General features: G+C 60.1%; 1 protein-coding gene across 1 annotated transcript in view; it reads left to right on the top strand.

Annotated features, from left to right (window-relative positions):
• The first annotated feature begins 571 nt into the window (after positions 1-571).
• PAPSS2 (3'-phosphoadenosine 5'-phosphosulfate synthase 2) overlaps positions 572-14794 on the top strand; it is a 47735-nt gene continuing 33512 nt past the window's right edge. Inside the window, 1 exon segment of the mRNA XM_068169207.1 lies at positions 572-652. Coding sequence (XP_068025308.1) covers positions 632-652 — 21 coding nt within the window. The 5' untranslated portion in view covers positions 572-631.

The raw sequence follows: 14794 nt of genomic DNA, 5'->3' as shown, positions 1-14794 counted from the left end.
CACCCACGGGCAGGGTTTCCTCCTCCATCACAGGCTCCTGGGCCAACACAAGGACCTGTTGTGGTTTCCCTCCTCCTCCTCCACCACAAGCTCCTGGGGCATCCTGAGGAGGTGCTCTGCTGAGACCCCACCTGCAGCACTGCATCCAGTTCTGGTACCTCCAGCATAAGAAGGACCTGGAGCTGATGGAGAGGGTCCAGAGGAGGCCACCAAGATGATCAGAGGCTGCAGGCCTTGAGCAGCCTGTGCTGGTGGGAGGTGTCCCTGCCCATGGCAGGGGGGTGGCACTGGATGATCTTTGAGGTCCCTTCCAACCCATCCCTTCCCTTGACAGCCGGGCGAGCCCCGAACCATTCCTTCTGGTGGTCTTGCACAGCGGCACCGATGGCTCAGCCAGCGCCGGCAGCCTGCGGGATCCGTCCTTTGGCCCCGCACCTGCGCCCCGCAGCTGCCTGGCCGGGCCGCGGCGTCGCTCGGAGCCCGGCCCCGCTTCCCTGCTCCGGGCCGGGGCGGAGGAGGAGGAGGCGGTGGCAAAGGCGGGCGCAGGACGAGAGGGGCCGGCCCAGGGCAGCGCTACGTGTCGCGGCCGCCCTTATAGCCCCGGAGCGGCTCGGGCCCGCCGCCCGTCACCATGTCCAGCCGGCTGCAGACGGTAGGGCCACGCCGCGGGGCTGGGGACCGGGGGGGTGCTGGGGATGAAGAGGCTGCGGCCGCCTCCGAGCTGCCCGAGGAAAGCCCTTCCCAGAGCCCGGCCAGCACCGACGGCACCGCGGGAGGGAGCGCGCAGCTGGACTGGCAGCGCTGCGGGGGACCTGAGCTCCCCGGGCTGCCTGTGCTGGAGGGGACCTGAGCTCCCCGGGCTGCCTGTGCTGGAGAGGGGACCTGAGCTCCCCGGGCTGCCTGTGCTGGAGAGGGGACCTGAGCTCCCCGGGCTGCCTGTGCTGGAGGGGACCTGAGCTCCCCGGGCTGCCTGTGCTGGAGAGGGGACCTGAGCTCCCCGGGCTGCCTGTGCTGGAGAGGGGACCTGAGCTCCCCGGGCTGCCTGTGCTGGAGAGGGGACCTGAGCTCCCCGGGCTGCCTGTGCTGGAGAGGGGACCTGAGCTCCCCGGGCTGCCTGTGCTGGAGAGAGGACCTGAGCTCCCCGGGCTGCCTGTGCTGGAGAGGGGACCTGAGCTCCCCGGGCTGCCTGTGCTGGAGAGGGGACCTGAGCTCCCCGGGCTGGGTGTGCTGGAGAGGGGACCTGAGCTCCCCGGGCTGGGTGTGCTGGAGAGGGGACCTGAGCTCCCCGGGCTGGGTGTGCTGGAGAGGGGACCTGAGCTCCCCGGGCTGGGTGTGCTGGAGGGGGGACCTGAGCTCCCCGGGCTGGGTGTGCTGGAGAGGGGACCTGAGCTCCCCGGGCTGCCTGTGCTGGAGAGGGGACCTGAGCTCCCCGGGCTGCCTGTGCTGGAGAGGGGACCTGAGCTCCCCGGGCTGCCTGTGCTGGAGGGGACCTGAGCTCCCCGGGCTGCCTGTGCTGGAGGGGACCTGAGCTCCCCGGGCTGCCTGTGCTGGAGAGGGGACCTGAGCTCCCCGGGCTGCCTGTGCTGGAGAGGGGACCTGAGCTCCCCGGGCTGCCTGTGCTGGAGAGGGGACCTGAGCTCCCCGGGCTGCCTGTGCTGGAGAGGGGACCTGAGCTCCCCGGGCTGCCTGTGCTGGAGAGAGGACCTGAGCTCCCCGGGCTGCCTGTGCTGGAGAGGGGACCTGAGCTCCCCGGGCTGCCTGTGCTGGAGAGGGGACCTGAGCTCCCCGGGCTGGGTGTGCTGGAGAGGGGACCTGAGCTCCCCGGGCTGGGTGTGCTGGAGAGGGGACCTGAGCTCCCCGGGCTGGGTGTGCTGGAGAGGGGACCTGAGCTCCCCGGGCTGGGTGTGCTGGAGGGGGGACCTGAGCTCCCCGGGCTGCCTGTGCTGGAGAGGGGACCTGAGCTCCCCGGGCTGGGTGTGCTGGAGAGGGGACCTGAGCTCCCCGGGCTGGGTGTGCTGGAGGTGGGACCTGAGCTCCCCGGGCTGCCTGTGCTGGAGAGGGGACCTGAGCTCCCCGGGCTGCCTGTGCTGGAGAGGGGACCTGAGCTCCCCGGGCTGCCTGTGCTGGAGAGAGGACCTGAGCTCCCCGGGCTGCCTGTGCTGGAGAGGGGACCTGAGCTCCCCGGGCTGCCTGTGCTGGAGGGAGGACCTGAGCTCCCCGGGCTGCCTGTGCTGGAGAGGGGACCTGAGCTCCCCGGGCTGGGTGTGCTGGAGAGGGGACCTGAGCTCCCCGGGCTGCCTGTGCTGGAGGGGGGACCTGAGCTCCCCGGGCTGCCTGTGCTGGAGGGGGGACCTGAGCTCCCCGGGCTGCCTGTGCTGGAGGGGGGACCTGCGCTCCCTGGACTGCCGGTGCTCCCTGGGCCCCGGGTTTGGAGCCCCGCGGGTGCTCTGTGCCCCGCACCGGGTTTGCCCTGCGGGGGTGCAGCCATCGCCTCGCAGAGGGATGTCAAGCCTGGTCCGTTGCCGTGCTGGGCGCCGCGGCTGAGTGCTCTCACTGCTGCTAGCCGCTGGTGCCAGGGTGCGTGGGTGAGGTGAGTGCCCTGCCAGCACCTGGGCAGGGGGCTGGCTGTCCCGCCGGGCGGCCACACGTCCTCTGCCGACATACAAGTGGCAAATGCTCTGTCCCGGACGGCTGTGCCCAGAGCCACGCTGGTCCCGCAGAGAGCAGCCGCCCCGACTGCCTCCCGGGCGAGGCTAAAGGTGGAGCCAGCGGTGGGAAAGCTGAGCAAGTGCCTAGCTCAGGGCTCTCCAGGCTGCCTCTGCCCGGGTCCCACCTGGGGGGAGAAGCTGGTGGGACAGCCACCACCACCACTCAGGTGCCACTAGGGTTCCACTCAGGGGGATGAGGAGCTGGTGGGACAGCCACCACCCATCAGCTTTTGGCAGTCCTGCCGAGCCAGAGTTTTAAAGCCAAATAACAAAACCCAGCAAAAAGCAAAGGGAAAAATAACTGATAGGAGGAGAGAAAAGGAGTTAGAAACTGTGACTGCTGCCTTGGGGTTGGGATGTGAGCTGTGGCTCAACAGGAGTGCTCCAGGCTTCAAACCAGAAGCATGAGGAACCTTGCCCTGAGTGTGCCAGGCTGATTTTGCTGGTGGATTTTAGAAGCATCACAGAACTGCCAGGGTTGGAAGGGGCCTCAAGGACCATCCAGTCCCAACCCCCCTGCCATGGGCAGGGACACCTCACACTGCAGCAGGTTGCTCACAGCCACCTCCAGCCTGGCTGCAAACACCTCCAGGCAGGAGGTTTCCACCACCTCCCTGGGCAGCCTGGGCCAGGCTCTCACCACCCTCCTGGCCAACAACTTCTTCCTCACAGCCAAGCTCCAGCTCCCCACTTCTCCTTTTCCTCCATCCCCCCCAGTCCTATCCCTCCCTCACCCCCTCCAAAGTCCCTCCCCAGCTTGCTTGCAGCCCCCTGCAGATCCTGGAGGGCCAGCAGAAGGTCTCCTGGGAGCCTTCTCCTCTCCAGCCTGAACAGCCTCATGATCTTGAGGGGCTGTGGCTCTGTCTCACAGTGCTTCTGGGGAGCTGTGTTCCACTCTGAGTACTCCACCTGCAGAGGTGCCCCATGGCTCTTAGGAGGCCCTGGCACTGTTCTTGGGATGCCCTGCAAGCCTCCTGGAGGAGATTCCCTGGGCTGTCTTCTGGGGAGCTCCATCCTTCTTCCTCACATCCTAACTGAAGCTCCCCATGTCTAGTTCTACTCTACCTCCCCCCCAGCCCTATCACTCCCTGCCGACTTGTTTTACCTGGTTGTACGTTTCCCAGGTGGGTTGTGAGCATGCTGCCAACCTCTGCCCGGGCAGGAATGCAGCCCAAACCCTGTGACACGAAGCGTGCCGGGGCTGCAGGGAAGGTGGAAGCCTTGTGGCTCCGGGATGAGGCTGCAGAGGGGAGGTGCAAGGCTCGAGCCGTGTATGGGAGATTTGTTTTATTGCTGTGCCAGGAGAGAGGCAATGGCTGAGCTGCCGGGAACAGTCCCTTTCCTTTGCCCCTTCCCCTGGGCTGCACAAATGACCCTTACGAGATTGTGGGCGACCTTCGTACCGCGGCCGTCTGAAGAGCTGCGGTGTGAGGGGACAGCCCCGGGCGGGCTGCGGGGCTGCTGCGGCCGGCGGGGCGGCACAGGCTGCGACAGGCTTCTTCCCGTCCCGTCAGGAGAGCTTGTGCTCGCTGGGATGGAGCAGTGATGGGAGCCCGGCAGAGATCCCCCTGATCTGTGGCCAGGCAGGTGTCGCACAAGGCAGAGATGAAGCTCTGGCTCCGAAGGCGGTGCCGGCGGCGGCTCGGCGCCGGGGCTCGGTGGCAGCCTACTCCTGCTGACCCCACGGCTCGGGGGGAGGTCTCCGCTTGGAGAGGGATCCCTTGGCAGCAGGAGGCATCTGAGGGGGACCCCTTGATCAGGTTGAGGTGTCTGAGGGGGATCCCTTGGTCAGGATGAGGTGTGTCACTTTGAGGGGGGTCCCTCAGTCACAGCTATCTGCATGCACACCTGGGTGGTTGTGCTAGGGCACTGGAACAGCTCTCGTCTGAGGAGAGGCTGAGCCCTGGGGCTGGGGAGCCTGGAGAGGAGGAGGAGGCTGAGCCCTGGGGCTGGGGAGCCTGGAGAGGAGGAGGAGGCTGAGCCCTGGGGCTGGAGAGCCTGGAGAGGAGGAGGAGGCTGAGCCCTGGGGCTGGGGAGCCTGGAGAGGAGGAGGAGGCTGAGCCCTGGGGCTGGAGAGCCTGGAGAGGAGGAGGAGGCTGAGCCCTGGGGCTGGGGAGCCTGGAGAGGAGGAGGAGGCTGAGCCCTGGGGCTGGAAAGCCTGGAGAGGAGGAGGAGGCTGAGCCCTGGGGCTAGGGAGCCTAGAGAGGAGGAGGAGGAGGCTGAGCCCTGGGGCTGGAGAGCCTGGAGAGGAGGAGGAGGAGGCTGAGCCCTGGGGCTGGGGAGCCTGGAGAGGAGGAGGAGGCTGAGCCCTGGGGCTGGGGAGCCTGGAGAGGAGGAGGAGGCTGAGCCCTGGGGCTGGGGAGCCTGGAGAGGAGGAGGAGGCTGAGCCCTGGGGCTGGAAAGCCTGGAGAGGAGGAGGAGGCTGAGCCCTGGGGCTGGGGAGCCTGGAGAGGAGGAGGAGGAGGCTGAGCCCTGGGGCTGGAAAGCCTGGAGAGGAGGAGGAGGAGGCTGAGCCCTGGGGCTGGAAAGCCTGGAGAGGAGGAGGAGGCTGAGCCCTGGGGCTGGAAAGCCTGGAGAGGAGGAGGAGGCTGAGCCTTGGGGCTGGAAAGCCTGGAGAGGAGGAGGAGGCTGAGCCCTGGGGCTGGGGAGCCTGCAGAGGAGGAGGAGGCTGAGCCCTGGGGCTGGGGAGCCTGGAGAGGAGGAGGAGGCTGAGCCCTGGGGCTGGGGAGCCTGCAGAGGAGGAGGCTGAGCCCTGGGGCTGGGGAGCCTGGAGAGGAGGAGGAGGCTGAGCCCTGGGGCTGGGGAGCCTGCAGAGGAGGAGGCTGAGGGGGATCTGCTCAGTGCCTACAGAGCTCGCAGGGGTGGCTGTCAGGAGGCTGGGGCCAGGCTCTGCTCAGTGGTGCCCAGGGACAGCACAAGAGGTGCTGGGCATAAACTGGAAGATAGGAAGCTCCCTCTGAACATGAGGAGGAACTTCTTGACTTGGAGGGTGGCAGAGTCCTGGAGCAGGCTGCCCAGAGGGGTGGTGGAGCAGGACTCCTGCTCCTCCTCGGTGTAAGCCCAGGATTTCAAACCTATATTCAGCCTGAGCCAGCTCTCAGCAGCTTGAGGATGTTTTGACTGCACACCCATTTATGGATTGAAGCTTGCTGTAAGGTACAAAGAGGACACTTTGGGCTTATTTTATTTTAGTTCTGCATGTGTGGTCCAGAAGAAGGAACAAGGCAGCTTAGTTCTGCTTGAGGACTCAGGGTTTGGTGTACAAGAGTCTCTCTTTGCTGCTGAGGATGGAGATGCTGCCTTTGGTTCTGCTTGAGGCAAGAGACAGGCTGGGAGAGTTGGGGCTGTTCAACCTGGAGAAGAGAAGGCTGCAGGCAGACCTCAGAGCAGCCTTGCAGGACCTGAAGGGCTCCAGGAGAGCTGGGGAGGGACTTTAGAGAAGGGCTGGGAGTGCCAGGCCCAGGGACAATGGCTTTGAGCTGGGAGAGGAGAGATTGAGAGTGGAGAGGAGGAAGAAATTGCTGAGAGTGAGGCTGGGGAGAGCCTGGCACAGGCTGCCCAGGGAGGCCGTGGCTGCCTCCTGCCTGGAGGGGTTGAAGGCAAAGTTCTGCCCCTCTGCTGTGCTCTGCTCAGACCCCCAGGCAGTGCTGGGGCAGCTGTGGAGCCCTCAGCACAGCCAGGGAGCTGTTGGAGCAGGGCCAGAGGAGGCCACAGCAGTGCTGGCAGGGCTGGAAGCCCTCTGCTGGGAGCCAGGCTGGGAGAGTTGGCCTTGGGCAGCCTGCAGGGGAGAAGGCTGCAGGGAGACCCCAGGGCAGCCTTGCAGTGCTCCAAGGGCCCAGCAGAAAGCTGGGGACAGACTGCTGAGCAGGGCCAGGACAAAGGGGAATGGTTTGGACTCAGAGAGGGGGATTGGGAGAGGAGAGAAGGAAAAGCATTTGTACCCAGAGGGTGGGGAAACAATGGCCCAGGGTTGCCCAGAGGGGTGAGAGATGCCCCAGCCCTAGGAATGTTCTGGATGAGGTTTGCTGGGGCTTTGAGCCCCCTGGTGAAGCTGTAGCTATCCCTGCTGTCTGCAGGGCGGTTGGACTGGATGACTTTCGAAGGCTCCCTTGCAACCTAAAGCATTCTGTGATAGTTCCTCTCCGTGCTGGGCAGTGTTCTGCCACCCCCAGCCCTCACTGCCAGCAGGCAGTTCTTTCTGACCCCCTTTCAGGGCTGACTTTCTGAGGAGAACAGCAACCTTCAGTGATCACCTCAAGCCCTCACGTCCCTCACAGAGGCTTCCTGTCTGCCCCAGTGGTGAAAGCCTCCTCTCAGGAGCAAGCACCTCATAAAGCAGCAGCAGTGAGCAGTGTGGAGCTGCCGTTGTTCATTGTGTGGTCTCTCTCACAGCCTGGCAAGCAGGGTTCAGGGGATCCCTGCAGCCCTGCCTGCAGCAGCAGCTTGTTCTGCACACTCCTGTGGCCAGGCTGCCATGCCCCTGCCTGCCAGGCAGCATTTCCCTGAGGGGCAGCAGGACACAGAGTCTGCAGTGTGCTCCAGGAAGCACTGCCCTGGCTTGGGGGGGGTGGGGATGTCTGGCTGCCTGGCTCTCCTGTTCCTGCATGAAGAATGCAGCTCAGGATGCCTCAGGAGGTGGAGCTGGAGGTGTTCAGAGCCAGCTGCCAAAGCGCTGCCCCTATGGACATCATAGAATCACAGAGACACAGTGTCCTAGAACGGGTTGGGTTGGAAGGGACCTTAAAGCTCATCCAGTTCCAAGCCCCTGGACACCTCCCACCAGCACAGCTTGCTCCAGGCCTCATCCAGCCTGGCTTTCAGCACCTCCAGGCAGGAGGCAGCCACAGCCTCCCTGGGCAGCCTGTGCCAGAGGCTTAGTTTTTTCATGTTAGTTTCCTTGCCTTTAGTTTCTGCTGACACTCAGACTCCTCTGGGGAGGAACAAGACCCTGCACCAGTAAAGATTAGGGGCTGAGGTGCTGGGAAGCAGCTCCTTGGGACAGTTAAGTGTCCTCATGGCCAAGAAGGCTAAGGGTATCCTGGCTGCATTCAGAAGTGTGTGGCCAGTAGATGAAGAGAGAGGTTCTCCTCCCCTCTACTCTGCCCTGGTGAGGGTTGTGTCCAGTTCTGGGCTCCCCAGTTCAGGACAGAGAGGAAACTGCTGGAGAGTGACCAACAGAGGCTACAAGGATGCTGAAGGGACTGGAAATTCTGGCTGAGAGCCCTGGGGCTGAGCGCCTGCAGAAGAGCAGCCCCAGAGGGCAGCTGAGCAATGCTCAGCAAGAGCTAAAGGAGCTGTGGGGGGCAAGAGGCTGGGGCCAGGCTCTGCTGAGTGGTGCCCAGGGACAGCACAAGGGGCAAGGGGCACAGAGTGTCAGGCAGGAGGTTGGAGCTGAGCAGGAGGAGAAAGTTGTTTGTTGTGAGGCTGCTGGAGGCCTGGAGCAGGCTGCCCAGAGAGGTTGTGGAGTCTCCTGGTGTGGAGAGCTTCCAAGCCCCACCTGGCTGCATTCCTCTGTGGCCTGCCCTAGATTACCCTGCTTTGGCAGGGGGGTTGGACTCAATCTCCAGAGGTCACTTCCAACACTGCCATTCTGTGACAACTGTTTGACAGTGCAGCAGAGCCCTGATTTCAGGGAGCTGGCATGGTCTGATGTGGAATGAATGACTCCAGAGAGTGTTTCTGGTGAAGACTCCTAAGCCTGAGGCTTAGAGCCGTGGTTTATGCTGTGAGCACAGTGCCTAAGTCATTGCACCCTGGCGGAAAGCAGTTTCCTAGCTGCTCCTTATGTGCTCAGGATCCCTTGGCTTGCTTTCCCTCACTTTTTGAGCTTTGGATCTCCTTCCTTCTAAGATCATGGGAAGCTCAGCAAATGAACCTTCCCCTTCTCCCTCCCCTTCCCCTTCTCCCTCCCCTTCCCCTTCCCCTTCCCCTTCCCCTTCCCCTTCCCCTTCCCCTTCCCCTTCCCCTTCCCCTTCCCCTTCCCCTTCCCCTTCCCCTTCCCCTTCCGCTTCTCCTCCTGCTCCTTCTTCTTCCTTCTCCTTCTTTCTCCTTCGCCTTCACCTTCTTCCTTCTCCTTCCTTCTCCTTCTCTTCCTTCTCCTTCTCCTTCCTTCTCCTTCTCTTCCTTCTCCTCCTCCTTCCTTCTCCTTCCTTCTCCTTCCTTCTCCTTCCTTCTCCTTCTCTTCCTTCTCCTTCTCCTTCTCCTTCTCCTTCTCCTTCTCCTTCTCCTTCTCCTTCTCCTTCTCCTTCTCCTTCCCCTTCTCCTCCTGCTCCTTCTTCTTCCTTCTCCTTCTTTCTCCTTCGCCTTCACCTTCTTCCTTCTCCTTCCTTCTCCTTCTCTTCCTTCTCCTTCTCCTTCCTTCTCCTTCTCTTCCTTCTCCTTCTCCTTCTCTTCCTTCTCCTTCTCCTTCTCCTTCTCCTTCTCCTTCTCCTTCTCCTCCCTTCTCCTTCCTTCTCCTTCTCTTCCTTCTCCTTCTCCTTCTCCTTCTCCTTCTCCTTCTCCTTCTCCTTCTCCTTCTCCTTCTCCTTCTCCTTCTCCTTCTCCTTCTCCTCCCTTCTCCTTCTCTCCCTTCTCCTTCCTTCTCCTTCTCCTTCTCCTCCTTCGCCTTCGCCTTCGCCTTCTCCTTCTCTCTGGTTTGCCTTCTCCTTCTTTCACCTTCTACTTCTCTCACCTTCGCCTTCTTTCTCCTTCACCTTCTCCTTCTCTCCTTTCTCCTTCACCTTCTCCTTCCTTCTCCTTTGCCTTCTTCTCCTTCGCCTTCACCTTCTTTCGCCTTCGCCTTCTTTCTTCTTCTCCTTCTCCTTCTTTCTCCTTCGCCTTCTCCCTCCTTTGCCTTCTCTCTCCTTCGCCTTCTCTCTCCTCCTCCTTCGCCTTCTTTCTCCTTCTCCTTCTTTCTTCTTCTCCTTCACCTTCTCCTACCTTCTCCTTCGCCTTCTCCTTCTTTCGCCTTCGCCTTCTCCTTCTTTCGCCTTCTCCTTCTTTCTCCTTTGCCTTCTCTCTCCTTCGCCTTCGCCTTCTCTCGCCTTTGCCTTCGCCTTCTCCCTCCTTTGCCTTCGCCTTCTCCCTCCTTTGCCTTTGCCTTCTCCCTCCTTTGCCTTTGCCTTCTCCCTCCTTTGCCTTCTCTCGCCTTCGCCTTCACCTTCTCTCTCCTTCGCCTTCGCCTTCTCTCGCCTTTGCCTTCACCTTCTCTCGCCTTCGCCTTCGCCTTCTCCCTCCTTTGCCTTCTCTCGCCTTCGCCTTCACCTTCTCTCTCCTTCGCTTTCGCCTTCTCTCTCCTTTGCCTTCTTTCTCCTCCTTCTCCTTCTCCTTCGCCTTCTCCTTCTCCTTCGCCTTCTCTCTCCTTCTCCTCCTTCGCCTTCTCTCTCCTCCTCCTTTACCTTCTTTCTCCCCCTCCTTTGCCTTCTTTCTCCCCCTCCGCCTTCTCTCTCCTCCGCCTTCTCTCTCCTCCTCCTTCGCCTTCTTTCTCCTTCTCTTTTTCCTTCTTTCTCCTTCTCCTTCTCCTTCACCTTCTCCTACCTTCTCTTTCACCTTCTCCTTCCTTCGCCTTCACCTTCTCCTTCCTTCACCTTTGCCTTCCTTCGCCTTCTCCTTCTCCCTCCTTCACCTTCGCCTTCTTTCACCTTCACCTTCTTGCTTCGCCTTCTCCTTCTCCTTCCTTCACCTTCTCTCTCCTTCGCCTTCGCATTCTCCTTCCTTCGCCTTCTCCTTCTCCTTCCTTCGCCTTCGCCTTCTCCTTCTTTCTCCTTCGCCTTCTCCTTCTTTCTCCTTCGCCTTCGCCTTCTTTCGCATTTTCCTTCTTTCGCCTTCCCTTCGCCTTCCTTCGCCTTCACCTTCTCCTTCCTTTGCCTTCTCCTTCCTTCGCCTTCGCCTTCGCCTTCTCCTTTCTTCGCCTTCTCCTTCTCCTTCCTTCGCCTTCGCCTTCTCCTTCCTTCGCCTTCGCCTTTGCCTTCGCCTTCTCCTTCCTTCGCCTTCTCCTTCTCCTTCCTTCGCCTTCTCCTTCTCCTTCCTTCGCCTTCTCCTTCTCCTTCCTTCGCCTTCTCCCTCCTTCGCCTTCGCCTTCTCCTTCTCCTTCCTTCGCCTTCTCCTTCTCCTTCCTTTGCCTTCGCCTTCTCCTTCTTTCTCCTTCACCTTCGCCTTCTTTCTCCTTCGCCTTCGCCTTCTTTCGCATTTGCCTTCTTTCACCTTCCCTTCGCCTTCCTTCTCCTTCACCTTCTCCTTCTGTTGCCTTCTCCTTCCTTCGCCTTTGCCTTCGCCTTTGCCTTCGCCTTTGCCTTCGCCTTCTCCCTCCTTCACCTTCGCCTTCTCCCTCCTTCACCTTCGCCTTCTCCCTCCTTCTCCTTCGCCTTCCTTCGCCTTCGCCTTCCTTCTCCTTCGCCTTCCATCGCCTTCACCTTCTCTTGCCTTTACCTTCTCCTTTACCTTCACCTTCTCCCGCCTTCGCCTTCACCTTCTCCCTCCTTCGCCTTCACCTTCTCCCTCCTTTGCATTAACTTTCTCCCGCCTTTGCCATCGCCTTCTCCCTCCTTCACCTTCGCCTTCTCCCTCCTTCGCCTTCTCCCTCCTTCGCCTTCGCCTTCTCCCTCCTTCACCTTCGCCCTCTCCCTCCTTCACCTTCGCCTTCTCCCTCCTTCACCTTCTCCCTCCTTCGCCTTCTCCCTCCTTCGCCTTCGCCTTCTCCCTCCTTCGCCTTCGCCTTCTCCCTCCTTCGCCTTCTCCCTCCTTTGCCTTTGCCTTCTCCCTCCTTCGCCTTCGCCTTCTCCTTCTCCTTCCCCTTCGCCTTCTCCTTCCTTCGCCTTTGCCTTTGCCTTCGCCTTCTCCTTCCCCTTCGCCTTCTCCTTCCTTCGCCTTTGCCTTTGCCTTCGCCTTCTCCTTCCTTCGCCTTCTCCTTCTTTCGCCTTTGCCTTCTCCTTCTTTTGCCTTCGCCTTCTCCTTCTTTCTCCTTCTTATTTCTCCTTCGCCTTCTCCTTCTGTTGCCTTCTCCTTCTGTCGCCTTCACCTTTACCTTCACCTTCTCCCGCCTTTGCCTTCGCCTTCTCCCTCCTTCACCTTCGCCTTCTCCCTCCTTCACCTTCGCCTTCTCCCTCCTTCTCCTTCGCCTTCCTTCGCCTTCGCCTTCCTTCTCCTTCGCCTTCCATCGCCTTCACCTTCTCTTGCCTTTACCTTCTCCTTTACCTTCACCGTCTCCCGCCTTCGCCTTCACCTTCTCCCTCCTTCGCCTTCACCTTCTCCCTCCTTTGCATTAACTTTCTCCCGCCTTTGCCATCGCCTTCTCCCTCCTTCACCTTCGCCTTCTCCCTCCTTCGCCTTCTCCCTCCTTCACCTTCGCCCTCTCCCTCCTTCACCTTCGCCTTCTCCCTCCTTCACCTTCTCCCTCCTTCGCCTTCTCCCTCCTTCGCCTTCGCCTTCTCCCTCCTTCGCCTTCGCCTTCTCCCTCCTTCGCCTTCTCCCTCCTTTGCCTTTGCCTTCTCCCTCCTTCGCCTTCGCCTTCTCCTTCTCCTTCCCCTTCGCCTTCTCCTTCCTTCGCCTTTGCCTTTGCCTTCGCCTTCTCCTTCCCCTTCGCCTTCTCCTTCCTTCGCCTTTGCCTTTGCCTTCGCCTTCTCCTTCCTTCGCCTTCTCCTTCTTTCGCCTTTGCCTTCTCCTTCTTTTGCCTTCGCCTTCTCCTTCTTTCTCCTTCTTATTTCTCCTTCGCCTTCTCCTTCTGTTGCCTTCTCCTTCTGTCGCCTTCACCTTTACCTTCACCTTCTCCCGCCTTTGCCTTCGCCTTCTCCCTCCTTCACCTTCGCCTTCTCCCTCCTTCACCTTCGCCTTCTCCCTCCTTCTCCTTCGCCTTCCTTCGCCTTCGCCTTCCTTCTCCTTCGCCTTCCATCGCCTTCACCTTCTCTTGCCTTTACCTTCTCCTTTACCTTCACCTTCTCCCGCCTTCGCCTTCACCTTCTCCCTCCTTCGCCTTCACCTTCTCCCTCCTTTGCATTAACTTTCTCCCGCCTTTGCCATCGCCTTCTCCCTCCTTCACCTTCGCCTTCTCCCTCCTTCGCCTTCTCCCTCCTTCACCTTCGCCTTCTCCCTCCTTCACCTTCGCCCTCTCCCTCCTTCACCTTCGCCTTCTCCCTCCTTCACCTTCTCCCTCCTTCGCCTTCTCCCTCCTTCGCCTTCGCCTTCTCCCTCCTTCGCCTTCGCCTTCTCCCTCCTTCGCCTTCTCCCTCCTTTGCCTTTGCCTTCTCCCTCCTTCGCCTTCGCCTTCTCCTTCTCCTTCCCCTTCGCCTTCTCCTTCCTTCGCCTTTGCCTTTGCCTTCGCCTTCTCCTTCCCCTTCGCCTTCTCCTTCCTTCGCCTTTGCCTTTGCCTTCGCCTTCTCCTTCCTTCGCCTTCTCCTTCTTTCGCCTTTGCCTTCTCCTTCTTTTGCCTTCGCCTTCTCCTTCTTTCTCCTTCTTATTTCTCCTTCGCCTTCTCCTTCTGTTGCCTTCTCCTTCTATCGCCTTCACCTTTACCTTCACCTTCTCCCTCCTTCGCCTTCGCCTTCTCCCTCCTTCTCCTTCGCCTTCTCCCTCCTTCTCCTTCCCCTTCCTTCTCCTTCGCCTTCCATCGCCTTCGCCTTCTCTCGCCTTTACCTTCTCCTTTACCTTCACCTTCTCCTGCCTTCGCCTTCACCTTCTCCCTCCTTTGCCTTCACTTTCTCCCACCTTTGCCATCGCCTTCTCCCTCCTTTGCCATCGCCTTCTCCCTCCTTCACCTTCGCCTTCTCCCTCCTTCTCCTTCGCCTTCCTTCTCCTTCGCCTTCCATCGCCTTCGCCTTCTCTCGCCTTTACCTTCTCCTTTACCTTCACCTTCTTCCGCCTTCGCCTTCACCTTCTCCCTTTCTTTACCTTCACCTTCTCCCGCCTTTGCCTTCGCCTTCTCCCTCCTTCGCCTTCGCCTTCTCCCTCCTTCGCCTTCGCCTTCTCCCTCCTTCGCCTTCGCTGTCTCCCTCCTTCGCCTTCGCCTTCTCCTTCTTTCGCCTTTGCCTTCTCCTTCTTTCGCCTTTGCCTTCTCCTTCTTTCTCCTTCTTATTTCTCCTTCACCTTCTCCTGTTGCCTTCTCCTTCTTTCGCCTTCACCTTTACCTTCTCCTTCTCCCTCCTTTGCCTTCACCTTCTCCCGCCTTCGCCTTCGCCTTCTCCCTCCTTCACCTTCGCCTTCTCCCTTCTTCGCCTTCTCCCTCCTTCGCCTTCACCTTCTCCCTCCTTCCTTCGCCTTCTCCTTCTCCTTCCTTTGCCTTCTCCTTCTCCTTCTCCTTCCTTCGCCTTCTCCTTCTCCTTCCTTTGCCTTCTCCTTCTCCTTCTCCTTCCTTTGCCTTCTCCTTCTCCTTCTCCTTCTCCTTCTCCTTCCTTTGCCTTCTCCTTCTCCTTCTCCTTCCTTCGCCTTCTCCTTCTTTCTCCTTCACATTCTCCTTCTTTCGCCTTCGCCTTCTCCTTATTTCTCCTTCTTATTTCTCCTTCGCCTTCTCCTTCTGTTGCCTTCTCCTTCTTTCGCCTTCGCCTTTACCTTCTCCTTCTCCCTCCTTTGCTTTCTCCTTCGCCTTCCTTCTCCTTCGCCTTCCATGGCCTTCTCCTTCTCTTGCCTTTACCTTCTCCTTTACCTTCACCTGCTCCCGCCTTCGCCTTCTCCCTCCTTCGCCTTCGCCTTCTCCTTCCTTCGCCTTCGCCTTCTCCTTCTTTCTCCTTCGCCTTCTCCTTCTTTCTCCTTCGCCTTCTCCTTCTTTCTCCTTCGCCTTCTCCTTCTTTCTCCTTCGCCTTCTCCTTCTTTCTCCTTCGCCTTCTCCTTCTTTCTCCTTCGCCTTCTCCTTCTTTCTCCTTCGCCTTCTCCTTCTTTCTCCTTCGCCTTCTCCTTCTCTTTCTCCTTCTCCTTCTTTCGCCTTCTCCTTCTTTCTCCTTTGCCTTCTCCTTCTTTCTCCTTCGCCTTCTCCTTCTTTCTCCTTCGCCTTCTCCTTCTTTCTCCTTCACCTTCTCCTTCTTTCTCTTTCTCCTTCTCCTTCTTTCTCCTTCACCTTCTCCTTCTTTCTCTTTCTCCTTCTCCTTCTTTCACCTTCTCCTTCTTTCTCCTTCGCCTTCTCC

The sequence above is a fragment of the Melanerpes formicivorus genome, unplaced genomic scaffold (genome assembly GCF_026170545.1).
Source record: "Melanerpes formicivorus ecotype bairdi unplaced genomic scaffold, bMelFor1.0.p_v2 SCAF_171, whole genome shotgun sequence".
Taxonomy (NCBI): Eukaryota; Metazoa; Chordata; class Aves; order Piciformes; family Picidae; genus Melanerpes; species Melanerpes formicivorus.
This window is presented reverse-complemented; position numbering and strand designations above follow the sequence as displayed.